This window comes from Hippopotamus amphibius, chromosome 3, assembly GCF_030028045.1.
Source record: "Hippopotamus amphibius kiboko isolate mHipAmp2 chromosome 3, mHipAmp2.hap2, whole genome shotgun sequence".
NCBI classification, from domain to species: domain Eukaryota; kingdom Metazoa; phylum Chordata; class Mammalia; order Artiodactyla; family Hippopotamidae; genus Hippopotamus; species Hippopotamus amphibius.
The window spans coordinates 177,283,018-177,298,809 of record NC_080188.1 but is presented as its reverse complement, the minus strand read 5'-3'; the positions used below and the strand labels follow the sequence as shown (position 1 = coordinate 177,298,809).

Sequence of the window (15,792 nt, the reverse complement as noted above, 5' to 3'; positions counted from 1 at the left end):
GTGCAAATGTGCATGACTCCTTGGGTACCTGCAAGTGTGTTTCGCAATAAATAAATCTTCAAGGAGGGGAATGAAATATTTCTTAAGCCAAATTTACTGTCTTCTGAGTTCTGACTTTCCTTGACTTCCACTCACCCAGACTTCAATGCTTGAGGTGTCTTCGTTGCTTTTCTCCTTGCCCTTCACATCCAAACAGCTCCAAGTCCAGTTGGTTTTTCCATTATAATGTCATTTATCTGGGCCCATAGTTTCTATGCCACTGCAAGTTTGTTAAATTAAACCCTTATCATCTCATAAATGACCTGCAATGGCCTTCTGACAGATTTCTTTATCTCTACTACCACACTTGCAAATTCTTTTCCAATCACAGCCAGATTGATTTTCCTAAAACTCTCTTTTATTATTTCACTTACTTGTTTTTAAAAGCCTTCCATGGCTTCCCACTGCCAAGTGGATACAGTTCAAATACTTTTCCTTGACATTCAAAGCCTTCACATCTGGCCCAGGGTTACCTGGCCAAATTTACCTTCCACAACTATCACACATAAACCTTCTCTTCCACCAGACAGTTGCCCAAATACGTCTTGTGTGTTAGATTACTTCCACATTTAAATCACCCCTGGTTTACAGAATAAGTGCAGAGAACACTTTTTATTTCACCACAGCAAAGCTGTGATTTAGCTGAATTTTCTGATTAGTAGAATTATTTACATGGTTTGATGCCTTTAAAAAATAGCAAAGCTATGTGTTTTAGAGTCTTGTCATCTCTGAGTTACAAATGTTACTACAACCCAGGAATTTTGAGCATCTGACAGGTTTTCTATTGTCTGTTTGAATTTGTAACAATTAAATATACTGGCATTTGGCCTTTCTTAGAGAGATCCAGTGACTCTAAATAAGTGTTAGCTTTCTCATTTAACAGAGAAACTGAAAAATTCAAGTAGGTTCATTTTTCTAGGCTTAAGTTAATTGGCATACTTTTTTCACCACACTAAAATAATGATGCTTAAACGTAAATTCTTTTTTCTAAGCACTCAAAGTGAGGCAAGGGGATAATAGACAGAGCACTAGACTTCAGGTCAGAAGATTTGGGGTTCAACTTAATGTTGTGTGACTTTGGGCAAGTTACTTAAACTCTCTGAACTCTATTCAGTTCCTTCATCTGTAAAATTGCAATAATAATATACGTTTCCTAAGTATGCAGTGAGAATTAAATCAGATAACTTGTGAAGGCACATCAGATTTCATTGATTTTCACATTCACTTTTTTTCACATTTAACATTTCTAACACAAAGATGCATATTATTCTCAATGACATCTTGGCATTCTGTCGTAGTTTAGTTGATGGTGTTTTTTCTTTCTTCATGGCACATAAAAAAGAGTGATGTGTCTTAAAATCAGTCGTGTCTTAGACTTGATGAAATATGATGATCAGTTCTCTCTCCCTCAGGGCTGCATGACATATGCATCCTCTCCATTCTCATCCTGCCACAAAATGCCCCTCCTCTAAGACGCGTACGAATTGTTCATATTTTAGTTTGTCTTCATATATCTGTTAAGTGTGGAACCTTATGTCAGTCCTCATCACTGTTAAGCTCTAGAAATCAGAGAATGTATCACTTTTTTTTGTAAATCAACTTGCAATATCATATATAATTCTGTATTTAATAAATAGTCACTTATTGGTGCTAATTCCACTTTTGAGACAACACTGAAACCTGGGGTCGTAATAGCATTCCAGTGATTTTGGTAAGAGTTAGATAAAGGGCTGGGAATACCAAGGAATGCATAACTTGTGTTATTACATAGGTTTCCCTATGTCATTATTTCCTGTCGAAAATACTGCCACTTACCTTCCCTTGTCTATAAGCCAAGCAGCCTCAAACAAGATTGCAGAAATGCTTGTACAGCCAGCAGGCCCTGTTCTGGCAATGGCGAGGTTTGGCCCTCTTTTCAACTAATCTATGTTTTTCTTCACTGTCAACAGCCATAGACAGAGAGGAAGATTGTTACTAGCATTGGGAGGATAATAAAGAAAATAAGAGTTAACAGATGCACCCTTTCCCCAGAGTGGACTTTTGTGGCCTTTGTCCACAATCTCTGAACCAGTTTATTGTTCAATCACTCATTCATTTCCCATTTTTTACTTTTCTGTGGTGACCTGGCAGGTGAAAGATTTCATAAATTCCGAGCTCCTAGCACAATTATATTCTTCTGAGGACCAAAATACTCTGATGGAGGAATCTGCAGAACAGGCTCAGCGCCGGGATGAGATGCTTCGGATGTACCAAGCCCTTAAAGAAGCCCTCGTCGTCATCGGCGACATCAACACAGCCACAACATTCACGCCTGCACCGCCGCCCGTGGATGACTCCTGGATCCAGCATTCCCGCAGGTAGGAAGATGGCCCCGCATCACCAGAGCCCTCCCGGCTTGTCCAGTGTCATTTTCTGAATGTGCTTCCCTAAACCAATAGGAACCTAAAGAACAAAGAGGGGAAAAGGCATTTAAGTCCAGGAGGGAGAGAGAGGGTCAGATGATTCCAACTCCTTTCAAAATCAAGCACAATATATCCTTATAATGGAACGTTATACAGCCATTAAAAAGAATACGTTCTTTAAGTACGGAAATGAAAAGACAGCCCAGTTAATGTAAAGCTTAAAAAAAACCATAAATTATAGAACACTATGTACAGAAAAAGCAATTTATGTATATATATAGAGAGAGAAGATATTATAAAAGGATACCCAGGAAACGATATTGGTTGTCTCCACAGAGCAAGGGGGTTGGGGAGGGAACCTTCCTTTTCAGCATTTACCCTTTTATACCTTTTAACATCCCTAACGTGTATCTGAGTTAGTCAAAAGATACTTTTTGAAAAGCAGTCCGTTATAAAATACTTTTAAGGATGAATTCCTTCAGAAAGGAGAATGGGCAAACTGCTGTTGCTCTCTGTCCCCAGGTCCCCCCCTCCAAGCCCCACCACCCAGAGGAGGCCCACGCTGAGCGCTCCCCTCCCGAGGCCCACGTCTGGTCGGGGGCCTGCGCCTGCCGTCCCCTCCCCAGGACCCCACTCGGGGGCACCCCCAGTGCCGTTCAGGCCCGGCCCCTTACCTCCTTTCCCCAACAGCAGCGACTCGTTCGGGGCGCCTCCGCAGGTTCCTTCTCGGCCCACCAGGGCCCCTCCCAGCGTACCAAGGTGAGTGTTCTGTGGCCAGAATTGGGGGGATGCTCGTCGGTTCTCTTCCCATAGCATAACAGACAAAACTGATTCGGAAAAGAAAATGGCAAAGATACTATCGTACACGTTTGCAGCTTTCCCCCCCGGGAAAGGGATCGCGGGAAGATTGCTGAGCCTGTGACACCATTTAGAAACCAGTACACGGCCTAAACCTCTCCTTTCTCAACTGGCACAAACTGAATGGGACCAAAGAAACCTGGTTCCAGATGCATGACATCTTGGCAGCTGTTTGTAGAATTTGACAGAGAGCTTTGAAATGAAAGAGCCATGGCTGGGTCGCTGCAAGCTGTGTGCTCCCTAGGTCAGGAGAGCGTCACTAGCTCAGGCCTGGCCTTGTCTATTACCGAAGGAATTCTAGAAAACCACTGTCTTCAAGGAATATTATCCATCTGCCCTCTGAACTTTGACCCTTAAACCCAATATTATTAACTTTAATGTAGGCTGAGTAAAAATCTGGCTGATAAATCTGCAGTTGTTTTTTAAAAAACGACTCATGGAAATTTTAACACAGACATATGATTGCTGTCTGCAGTCACTGATCATATAGAAGATAGAACATTGTACATTTGAATAATACATTTGGCATTTGTAAGCAGATTTTCAGGCTTAATTGTGAAACAAAATAGGTAATAAATAAGTGGAACTTGAAACATGAGTTGAAGCTATATTCTCATCCGCATACATTTACAGTCAATATACTAATTAGAGATTTTGAAAATAGAAGGAATTAGGGTTTTTTCCCTCAACGTTAGAAATTTAAAAAGGAAAGAAAATAGTCCATACAGAAAGTTAAGTTTTTAGAAATTCAGTTCAGAAGATTAAAATGTTTATATACTCCATGAAGGAAAACCTTACTATGCATGTACCGTGAAAGGAGAAGTGACTTCTGCCCACCCATGAAGCCTGAGTCACCTCACCCTCTGATTACAGTACGTACATTTATTTTGATATTCAGGCTGTTGGGTGTAATGAGGAGAAGAAGGGGCGTCTTAAACCACTAAACAAAGGGAAATGTAGAAGGAATGGAAGGAGATGTGCAGTCAGAAGACCTGGTTTGCCACAGGCTTTGGGCAACTCATTTAACTGAGCCAGGAGTTCCTCATCTATGAAATAAAGACATAACAGGTTGTTGCCCAAATCATATGAGATGAGGTATGTGAAAGAGTCTCATAAACTGTAAAGTACTGTTGTTGTTACTGCCATCACGCTTTTGGTCCCCATCAAAGAGGATGTATGTGCTCTCAGACCTATAAATATATATATATTTTTTCTAACCTCAATAGATTTGGCTTAGAATTTATTTGGAACTGAGCTAAATTTCTAGTAATAATAGTAATACTAGCTAATATTTACTGAGTTCTCAGTGTATGCTAGGCACTGTCCTAAGAGCTTTGCCAGGTACGTTTTTGTTTAATGCTCCCAACATCCTCATGAGATGGTTATTATCCATTTTACTGACTTGGCACAGAGGTTAAGCAACTTGCCAAAGGCTGCTCAACCAGGCCCTCATGGAGCTGGGCTGTAGTCCCACGCAGTCTCCTAACCATAATGTCAGGGTTTCTCCGCCTCAGCACTGTGGCCGTTTTTGTCGTGGGGGTTGTGCTGTGCATTTGAGGATGTTTAGCAGCATCCTGGCGTCTCCCCACTGGATGGCGGTCGCCCTCCCCCAGCTGTGACCGCTGAAAAGGTCTCCAGACATTCCCGCTGGTAGCGGGGCATGGGGAGGGGGGTGTAAAATCTCCCTCCCCTTGAGGACCCCCGCGCTGCAGTATTCAAAAGACCGTCCCTCCCATGCAAGCAAGCATACACGTCAGCACTGAGCCTCACTACAAGCAAGATGAAATTATTGTTTTAGGAAACTTAAAATTGACTGGGAAAGGGTCTGCCATTGTGCCAAGAAGGCAGGGAGGCCATTGGGGGAGGGGTGTTGAGAGTGGGAAGGTGGGAGTCCCATACAGGAGCCTTGACGTTGGCTATTTTGTCTGTTTGGCTATAAGAAGGAACCAGAGCAACCTGGTGGTGCCTGTCTTCAAGAATGAAAGTGCATGTCTTTGCCTGCTCGCTTGACTGCTTTACCTCTTGGTTTCAGATAAGCTGGCTTGCCAGTACCCTTCAGAGATACTGTTGAATGCTAAATTGATTTGTTAAGCCAGGTGGAGTCGCCCTTGGTATTTCCAAGCTCACACACAGAAGGTAGCTAGCAGGAATCGAATCGGGCTCTGGAGCCTGTGCTGGAGAAGGGAAACCACCAGGTTTCAGGCATCTGCATTGGGGAATTTATAGGACAACAGTCGTGTTATTCAAAATTTCTAGAGTATTCTCAAGTTAGAGCCAGACTAAACTTGATCTGGCCTTGCAAAGAGTCTCAAACGTAAAACAGAAATGAGGGTTCAGAGTAAAAGAGGAAAGTTGGTTGTTTTCTGCTGAGCCTTCAAGTTTCAGCGCCAGTTCAGCGCATTGGGAGGGAAATCCTTTGCGGGGGCGGGGGGGGGTCACCTGAGAGAGAGCAAGAAAGACTTTGTCAGGATCCTTATGCCTATTAAAGTTTAGCTTTAGATGGAGAATTCTGACCACATAAAGTCTGTTTTTAATAAAAGCCAGAGCAGGAATCCTACCAAATGCAAGCCAGAAATGGGGTTTAAGATTTCAAAAAAAAGAGAAAAGGAAAGAGAGACAAAGATAGAAAGGAAGAAAGAAAGAAAAAGTTGAAGGAAGCTCTTGTTGAAACTTCACCTTGTTCTATTTATTTATACATTCTCTTTTCCCTCCACAACTTGCCTCCATTTTCTCTATTAAAAACTAAAAAAAAACTTGAAATGCCATTATCCATCATCTCCAGAAAAACAACCCTTAGCTTTCCGAGAAGGAAGTTTAATTTTTTTTTTCCAGTTCTTTGCTTTCTTAAGGGCCCTTTCTCCCCTTTTATCTGAAACCAGAAACTCATAACGTGACAAGACAGCACAAGCGGTGTCCCACTGGCTCCCTGTTGGGCTTTAATATTACAAAGGCAAAAACTGAACCTTTAGAGGCAAAAGATTCTGCCATTCAGCATGTGCCTGTGCACAGTTTTCTTCTGGATAATTTGCGATTTCATTAGCAAGTTGTGATCTTCACTATTAAGAGCACAGATTTATTATAACCCTATTTAGATGTGAGGAAAGCACTTGCAATTGTACAGAAACCATGAGTGTTCTGCTTTAACAAAAAAAAAAAGATCATTATTATGTCTTTCCATTCCAATGTAAAGCAAGAGGAAGGAGGGAGGCTGGTGGAATCATTTTTGGCCCAGTTTTTCTCAGCTGCTCAAGCTGTTCTGGTTTAAGTGCATGGAGCCTTTCAGTGAGGGAGCTAGAAATATTGCAAACTACATGCCTGTTTTAATTAATTCCTCCTGAACTAGAGGAGCATATCTATCCCAAAGAGGCTCACCAGCATGGATGCTTCTGCCCTTAGAAAGCTGACTGTACACAGATCTGATTTGTGGAACATTTTCTGTTGCCAGAATGTTTGGTGTGTCCCCTCCCCTCTCACCTCCATCAACTTCTCTGAAGGGGCTGAAACCCAGTTGGAAAATCCCAGCCAGTCATGTCCTTGTTTAGCAAGATGATCTTAAACAGACATCAGGACCTCTTTAGGGGCCCTATTCTCTTACTCAAAGATCCTAATCTTCACCAAACACTAACTTTAGGGATGATGTAGCTATTTTTGGTTACAGCTTCTAAAAATTAGCTAATTGGGAATCATAGCCTTTGACATTAACAGAACAAATTAACTGAATCAGAGTGTGTGTGTTTTTCCTGGCAACAGCCGACTCTGGCATTATTTCACTCATTTGTCTTCTCCCCGTTCCTTGGACTAAGCTATTTTGCAATGGTCAAAAGGGGATAGGGTGGGAGGAAGGGTCTCTGTCCAAGGAAAAGCAAACTTCGTTTACCTCATCACCCAGTCTTCTGTTTAAAAACAAATTTCTTTTGAAAAATAGAAGTCCTTTCTTTTAACCACCCCTGTCACCAAGTCTGATGGTGTCTTTTAAAAATGACAAAAGTGAATCAGAGGAAAGGATTTAGCTTTTACTCCAGCTCATTCACATGACAGAAACACAGCAGGGAAACCAAGAAATGCTCCACAGAAAAAGTCTCGGGTGAGGCCCATGGTGAAACTGGGGTCCCTGCACTGCAGGGACAGCCCTGGAATAGCATCAAGGTTATTCCAGGGCCTCCCACTTACACTCCTTCCATGACTTACAGAGTTTCCCTGATTTTACATATGGCGCGCTTTGAGAGTCTGATCACAGCCCCACATTCTCAGTAATTTACTACTCAACCAACCATGGCAAAAGGTGTATCCATTTCTCTACATGAAGAGACAATCCATGCATCATGTTCTTTTCTTTACAGAGGTGAAAGCCATTTGGATGTCTTTACAATTTAGTTTAATCTTGTTTTAAATGTTTTACCCTGATGCTCTTCTGTACAATATCTTTTACATATTTTATATGTTGATTTAATTGACAGTTAACAGAGAATCCCTTTCACCTAGGGATAAGGTCTCCCTGTTTTGTTTTATTTTCAGCAAGTCCCCCAAATGTTGAGTAAGAGCAAACCCGTGATTCTTATGAGTGTGTCTTTGCATCCCTAACATCAAGGTTTGGTGCCATGAAGGACGAAGCTGCCGAGACTTGAAGTCGTGGGCTCAGGGTTCACGGACAGTTAAGCGACTTTTGGGACTAGCCTGTGTCTGATTCCCCCGCAGTCGTGTACTGGAAACGTCCTGACTTACTCCCTCCTCAACAGCCCTCTAAAAGTATGACTTCTTTTAGCAGCTGAGTATCTTTGGACAAATGATGAATTCATCTTGTGATTTCTCATTTCAGCCACGAGCTTTCTATTTTCCTCAACATCCTTCTCCTTTAAAGAACAAACAAATAAATTTATGATTAGGTGTTCTGATTTTTCAGGGAACAGTTTTTATATTTAGCAACTGGATTTAAAAGTCAAGCAAGGTTCTTTACAAAGTATAGCACTTCGGGGGGTTCTTTTCTGATTCTTAATATTTAAGGCATCTCATGAGGCTACTATGTTACAAAATTTGTTACTGAAATCCCAAATGTAATTAACAATTTGTTGCAGGTTTAACATGAGTTGTCATGATGCTTAATATAGTTTAATGAAAATAGGAATTTGGTCACAAGCTGCTCACTAAAGAAAGTGTCCAATTTAATTTGAGCCCCTTAATTAAATATTTCATCAAACTCATTAAAATGCCACAATGATTCTGGATGTAACATAATAATTCACTGAGGTGAATCAATGGTTAGTGTCAAAGGTTTTCATTCTTCAGGTCTTGGTTTCATTCTAGTTCAAGTGGAAGTAAAACTAGTCTGGTGGTTTCCTTCTTGGGTCTAGCAAACTTGAGTCTACTTTACACAAACATCTCCATCCCGCCGCAGTCCAGAATGACTGGCAGTCTGTTTAGGCAAGGCCCAGGAATCTGGGGGCTTTGCAGATGTGTCAAGGTAGATTTCAGATTGCCTTTCAGTTTTCAATGTGCCCCTTATCTTACTTTTCCAAACATCTTGATGTTGTAGGAGGGTACAAGAAAAAAGAAAATAAGAAAGGATCTACATGAGGCAAAGTACAAACAGCAGAAGTGCAGACAGGCAGCAGGGCAGTAAATATAACAATATACCATATACCATACCATCCCCGTGGTAACTGGCATTGAGTTAACAAAACAACTGCTTCCACGTCCCATGACAAAAGCAAATAGCTCCATCATTGTTCTTGTTTGGGGCTCTAAATTGATAAGCTTCAACAATTCAGGGAAAGCCTTTTTGAGTTTCAGGGAACCTAATCCAGCCCCTGGTTTTGCCTGATAGAGGAAGACAGCCAAGACAGGAGTCTGGCACAAGAGCCATTGACCAGTGAAAAACGCACTGTCAATAATTATTATTCTTCCCATAGCCAGTCAGCAGCAAATTGTCACCAGTTGGAATCTGCTGAATGTTCTTATATACAAGTTGATGTCAGCTCAAAGAAAAGGAAAGAATTCTACCCAGGATAAGCAGAACCACAGTCTTGCAGACGCACACAAGCTAGTACTTCTGTTTCATCACTGCCCTCTTTTGTCTCCCTCACTGTAAGAAAAAAAATGATTTTACAGGGAAAATCTTCATTTCAGGCAGTTATGGTTAGGTGGCATGTTTTTCAATGACTTAAGAGATTCATAGCACAACATGATCATGGCTCTTTCACCTCTAAATTTTACGTAAGCAGCAAACGTCAGGAATGAGATACTGGACGCTTCTTCCTCCCTCTGACTTACCAACTATGAGGAAAAATTAGAAGTGAAATTTAGATTACTAGAGCTGCTTTTAGCTGATAAATAGCCAGGAAATTAAACATGAAAATGTAAATGCTGCATCTTTCACTCAGAATGTGCTTTATGTGCCTACCTCCAGCCATATGAGAGGGGAGTTGAGGATTTAACCGAGGGTTTGGTGGCTTTTGTCTGCTTGTCATAACTTTATTGCTGGTTAAACATAGAATTTTTAAATGCCCGAAGTTGAAACCCTTAGCTTACTCTAGCCAACATATTGTAACCGTTGTCTAGGGGAATCTCTGAACCTAAACACGTATTTACACCCTTTAGTTGCCAAATGAAATCCATCTGGCTTACCAAATGCTGTTTCCAAAAGAATATGACACTTTTGGTCTGGCCAGTACTTTTAAATGCAGGGGATGGGGGGGTGGGAGGGGAGGCAGTGTTGTAAAGGCATTGGGTTTGCAAGAATCTGTATGTGTATTGATGCCACATTACCAGTATTTAGATGACGTTTAGATCCTAGGGCAGCTCTGACCAGAAACAGAATTCCTACAGAGCGCAAAGTCCACAGCCACAAGGAACTGAGGCAGCCTCCTCATGGCATGGTACTTTCTTTTCTTTCTGGCTACTTTTCAGGCATTAGAGCCACACAATAGGCAAACCCATAAATAGCAAGTGCTCTAATTCCTGAAATTATTTTTTAACCATTCCGATAAACACCAGGAAATGTCCACTCCTGTTTTCCAGTCAAAATGATCTGCTCACATGAATTGTAGAAAGAACACGTTTCAACCAAGGATCAGGAAAAAAATGCTTACTCAAAATGGCAAAGAGCAAAATTCTCAATCACTCATGGTCAATGACGAGGCCTGGCCTTCTTGATTTTAATTGCTCAGACACATGGAGAATTCCAAATCTTCATAAAGTCAACATTTTCCCCCATTGGGATTGGTTTAAACACTGAAAAACAGGATAATATTGTTCTTGCTGCTTTGATGGGAACCCAGAAAATATGCAAGTTAATATAAAATTTAGAAAAACGCTTCATCCCTTCCCTACTTGTTTGGTTTTTGTAGAAAGGCTAATGAACCAACTGAGAGAGAGAATCAGGTAAACACTAGAAAACCATCAACAAGGTATACCACCACAAGTGAATTCCTAAGCTTCTATGGCAATTTTGAAAACCAAGAGAAAGGAGACCTCAGGTGGCCTTGAATGTGATTTGGAAAATAAACTTATTTTACAATCAAATATACCAGTTGCCTCCACCATGTAAATATTACCTGTATTTGGTTTCAGATTTTCATGAGCAGACTTATCTAAATTTCAGTATGTTTTACATTCATCTAGAATGAGACCTTTTATGAGAGTAGGAGATAGGAAAGGCTTTTTAAAGATATTTTGCAGCCCAAGAATCTAAAATGGAATTATTCCACTTGCGAATGGATAATTATGTAAGATATATTCTGTACCATGTGTATTTTTTAACTTTATATTAGGATTACTCTCAAAGCCAATTTTAAGAGTGAATGAAGTTTTTCCCTCAAATAAATCTCTCCCTAGTCTCATGTTCAAGGGTCTCCGCCAGAAAGTCTGCACACTGCTTTGCCTTTAGACCACCATTCATGGAGGAAAGCTATAAAAACTGAGGAAAACGTCTACTTATTTTTAAAACAACTAGAACTTCTTTTTGCTTCTTAGTAGTGTTGGAAAATATTTTAATAACTAAAATAATAAAACTTCATGTGAGGCCATTTCTACCTTAATTATTGGCTCTTGGGATGGAAAATTAAGGAAACATTAGTAAATGTGTTAACTAGAGAAACCACTACAGTAATTTCCCTCCACGTATCTGGGTCTAAAGTCACAATAAAATCCATGCTGTACATATTCTTTGAAAGAAAGCAAACTTACAGTTTTAGCTCTAACAATAGTAGTATCAGAACACTCAGGACTGAAATTAATGGATCATAAAAATCCCTGTGATTTATCAGTAGACTTTGATTAACCTACTTAAATGCTCTACAGTTCAGTTTAGGGATCTGTAATGAGGGTTGTTGATATGATTGCTTGATTTGTTTTACTCTTTCAAACACTCTAAATTACCCCATTACCATCTTAATACTCAAAAACTAATAAGTATTTGAAAACTCATTTTAAAGCACCATACCTTTGAATAAACATGTTGAAATCGTGTTTCTCGCTTTTGCTGAAAACTTTTGTGTGTGATTGAAGCCATCTTGTAGATTTCCCTCTTTTTTTTTACTGTACTCGCCTTCTTCAACCGGGGACCTTTCCTATTTGATATATAGTGTTTATTCAGTCTTCTAGTCTGAACAGCACGTGGGGCTCTCACACCAATGACATTGTTACTGTGTAGTTCCCTTCCCTGCAGAGCAAGAAGTCTCAGCAAAATATTCTTGAGGGTCACAGGGAATCTTTGCAATTTACAAATACTTTCACAGTCTCCATAGACTCTTCAGGTTTCTGTCAAAATGTTATTTTTATCATTAAAGTTAACTTTTCTGGTTTTGTCTGTGGATTTCATACCACTTATTAAAGTGCATTTGGAGATACAAAAATATGTAGCTAGAATAATGAAGGTAGCCCTGACCCTTGTCTCCAGAAAGCAGTGTTAAATCTGAAAGGCAAGGTTTTAGGACATTTCTCTTCACTGCGCTCCTGCTTTGTCCCCCAGTGCTTCTGATTCCCCCTTGTCTCTCACATGGGCCCTACACCCAATTACACAGGACAGTCTTCCTTTGGTTACTGTCGGACACCTGCCTTCTGGCTGTGTTTGGCAGGCCAGCAGGATGAGGTAATAATCAGAAGAAAATGTTCTGGTTCTTTGGCCTCATCCACGTACAGCGTTATTCAAAACAGTTTTCTGTGAGTGAGAACAGAGTTGCTTTGAGATCCCTTGGTCTAACATTCTGTGGGGGGCGTGGAGGAACAAAACTGTAAACTTTTTTGACCCTTTCTAGAATAGTGGAAATATAAATTATATCTGCCTTTGTCCATGCTCTCAGTGATGTTTACAGGCAGATATGTGTAGAAACGAGAGCTTTTCATTTGTAAACATTCTGGCTTTACTTTCCAAGGCCAGCCGTCTTCTTAAGCACAGCTCCCATGGACATTACAGCAGTGTTTTCCTAAAAGCATATTTTGTGAACTATTTCTCCAAGATGATGGCAGTTTTTGTAAGACAGATGCCTAAAAGACATATGGTTTTCATAGATTTTTCCGTCTAGACTAGCTTTATTTAGTGACTTTGGGTCTGAATTGGTCTAGTTAAATTTTCTGTAAGAGCTTATATAAAATTTTTAAACACGGGCATACCATTAAGGTGTAAAACAAAAAGTTTGACTTCTTATTGGCGAGTGATTAAAAGGGATTGGTTGAAACTTTCCTTCAGGTTAAGTAATTCTGATCATACTGTATGCCCACTCGTCCATTCCTCTCCCACAACACGGTCCAAAATGGAAAGGCTTACCCTAAAAATCCGGTAACTGTTAAATTCATGTACTTCTCACTGTTTTCCTGAGTAAATTCTTTGTATTCCAGTTGATGTGTGTGAGTATGTTAGAAAGCTCTAATTCTTTCTGCAGACTCTTTACACGGCCCAGGGGACATATGATTCCTTGCCCTTTTAGCACCAGTTTTTACAAACGCAGCATTTCCCTCATTTTAAAAAAGCACCCAACAAGCCACTGAGTAAAGGAGACAAACATTCAGGAGTTCTTGTAGTGCTTTCAAACACCGATGAAAATTTCATTTTAAAATGCGGTTTTTGAGCCAGTGTCAAAGACGCATTTAGAAACAGTCTGACACTTCAAGAGGAAAAGAGTAACTTCTAGACTTGCCCAGAAATCAGCCTTTTGCTCCCTCTTTTGTAAGAGCTAACACCGCAGATCCGTTCCCAGTTTAACTGCATCAGAACGAGGAGACTCGTGGAAGGGAGAAATGTGGGCCGTTCTGTCTCCACCAGTATCATCACTTAGCTTCGCACTAAGCATTTAATTGGACTTGGTCACATATTTGTTCACTGACATGGCAGCTTGCAAGGCACACCGCCTCTCTGTTTTTCTGTTTGCTTTCAACTTGTTTTTAAAATTTGAACTCTCAGGCATGTTAGAGCTCCTCCTGCTGGAGTTTGTTTTTTTTTTTAAATCACTAGGATTTTAATGAGTAAAGGGTATCTCGTCTCCATTCTTTACACTCGGACTGATATAAGTGACCAGAAAAATACCACGTGGTGCATTTAAAACTGGCCTTTTAATTCACCGGGGATCACAGGTCAGGCAGAAATGAAACGTGGGCACAGCGTAAATCTTCTCTAAGTCATCAAATTCCTCGTGCTCAGTTTTTTGTTGTTTTTACAAAAATAAGAGGAATTGGAAAGTTAGCTTTTGCATCAACATTCCTAATGACATATTTACCCTCTTTGAAATAAGGCCCCACATCAGATATCATGCCCAAAAGGTTCTTGCTCTCTGTCAGAAAGGAGCAAAAGGTCTTTTCCACCTTTCCAAAGCAGAAATGAATTTTACACTTGTGTATAGAGATCCAGTGTTGCCTTTCCCCTCCCCATCCCTGCTTCTTTTGCTTCTTCTTCCTGACTTGAGATGACAAAGGAATGTGCATCTCAGAAGTGGAAGTTTGCCTCTCCCAGTCGCTAGTCCTTAGCACCTCCTTCCCAACTTCTCCTCCTTCCCCTAAATGTCTGAGTTGGCCAACCCCTTCTCCTGGTGCCTGGGGTGGGAGTGAGGGAAAGGGCAGGGATGAGAGACAGAAGAAGATGAAGAGGGTTAGAAATAGTTTTATCCCAGCTACCATCAATGGGAGTAGGTTTCTACATACAGCATGTAAGTTCTTAGATCTCTTTGGGGATTTCTTGAAAGAGAGAGAGAAAGGGAGGAAGGGAAGGACGGGGAGAGAGAGATAGAGAGAGAGAAAATCTTCCAAAGGGACACTGCCTAACTTCATTCAGTAGCCATCTGCGTGTAAATGTCTTTAAAAACCACATCCTCTCTCTCTGTAGTTTTCTCATCACTATATTCCTCTTACCTTCTGCTTCTTTGTATACCTTTTAGTCCGTTTCTCTACCCAGCTTATCTGTCGTCAGTGATATAGTACAGAGACTAAAATATAAAAATTAATCTCAGAAGTAATGCTTTTTAGGAATCATATTTTAAAACAACTAAACGCCCTCTAAAAGTTATTTGTTTTATGAATTAGGGCTTGGAGCAAAACAAGTAATCTTGCCACTTGTGATAAAGAATAAGACAATACTTGATTTCTCACACTAACAGTACTTTTTCTAGCTTTTTTTCTTCATACATACTATCTCCTATTCCTGGAATGCCAGTCACCTCAACTTTTTCTGTTTTCTTCAAGTCCTTCCAACCCCCCAACCTCTTTCCATCCCCAGGCTAAGATTCCAGGTGTCCCTGAAACTCTTGAGGCATAATCCTGTTGTAGCACTTACCCAACAGTGGACACTTTGCCTGTCTCTCTTCCCAACTCAACTAGAAACTCCTGAGCAGTGACTGTATTTCTGTACCTCTGACTCTTCATAAAGCATCTAGCACATAAACAGGGCTTATTGAGGGAATGAAAGAAAACAGAATGAGTTGATGTGCAGTGTTTAATCAAAGTTAATTTTTAGAATTAGCCCAATATTTAGTGTATTTTAAGAAACAGTTTAAACACAAACACTTTCTCTCTTATTCTGTTCTGTTGAAAACCTTGCCTGGCAAATTCTTTTTACAAATTATAAACTGAGCAGAGTTAATATGGGCAAATCATCCCTTAAGCTGCCTTTTTGCTGTAATGACCGAAGTGGGTTTATCTGTACAATCCTTATGGGTGAAATCCAAGTCAAAATTTTTACTTTATTTAAAATAGAGTAAGGAAAGTGTGGCAAGGTAGATTATATTAGCACTTATCTCAGAGACTAATTTATACAGTATATTATATGTTTGCATAATCAAACAAAAATTTTGGACTGTTTTTCTCCTTATGTTCTTATTTCAAAGTCCATCAATTGATTCATACTTTCCCAATGACATACATTATAAAATCATAGGTTCATTTTCACAGGGGAAAGAAATGCTGGCTCTAAAATGTAGCACGAATCATATTAGAGAATTTTTTGAATCCTTTAAATGGACTCCAAGTTCTCTGTTCTTTCCAACATCTACTGTAAACTATTCTTGGACAGTAT

General features: G+C 40.2%; 1 protein-coding gene across 5 annotated transcripts in view; it reads left to right on the top strand.

Annotated features, from left to right (window-relative positions):
• The window catches only part of DNM3 (dynamin 3), a 552,008-nt gene that overhangs the window by 520,111 nt on the left and 16,105 nt on the right, over window positions 1–15,792 (top strand). For all 5 annotated transcript variants that reach the window (XM_057725664.1, XM_057725665.1, XM_057725667.1 and 2 more), the window contains 2 exons: window positions 2,170–2,396; window positions 2,964–3,200. In XM_057725664.1, the coding sequence (XP_057581647.1) occupies window positions 2,170–2,396; window positions 2,964–3,200 (464 nt within the window). The remainder of the gene's footprint in view (window positions 1–2,169; window positions 2,397–2,963; window positions 3,201–15,792) is intronic.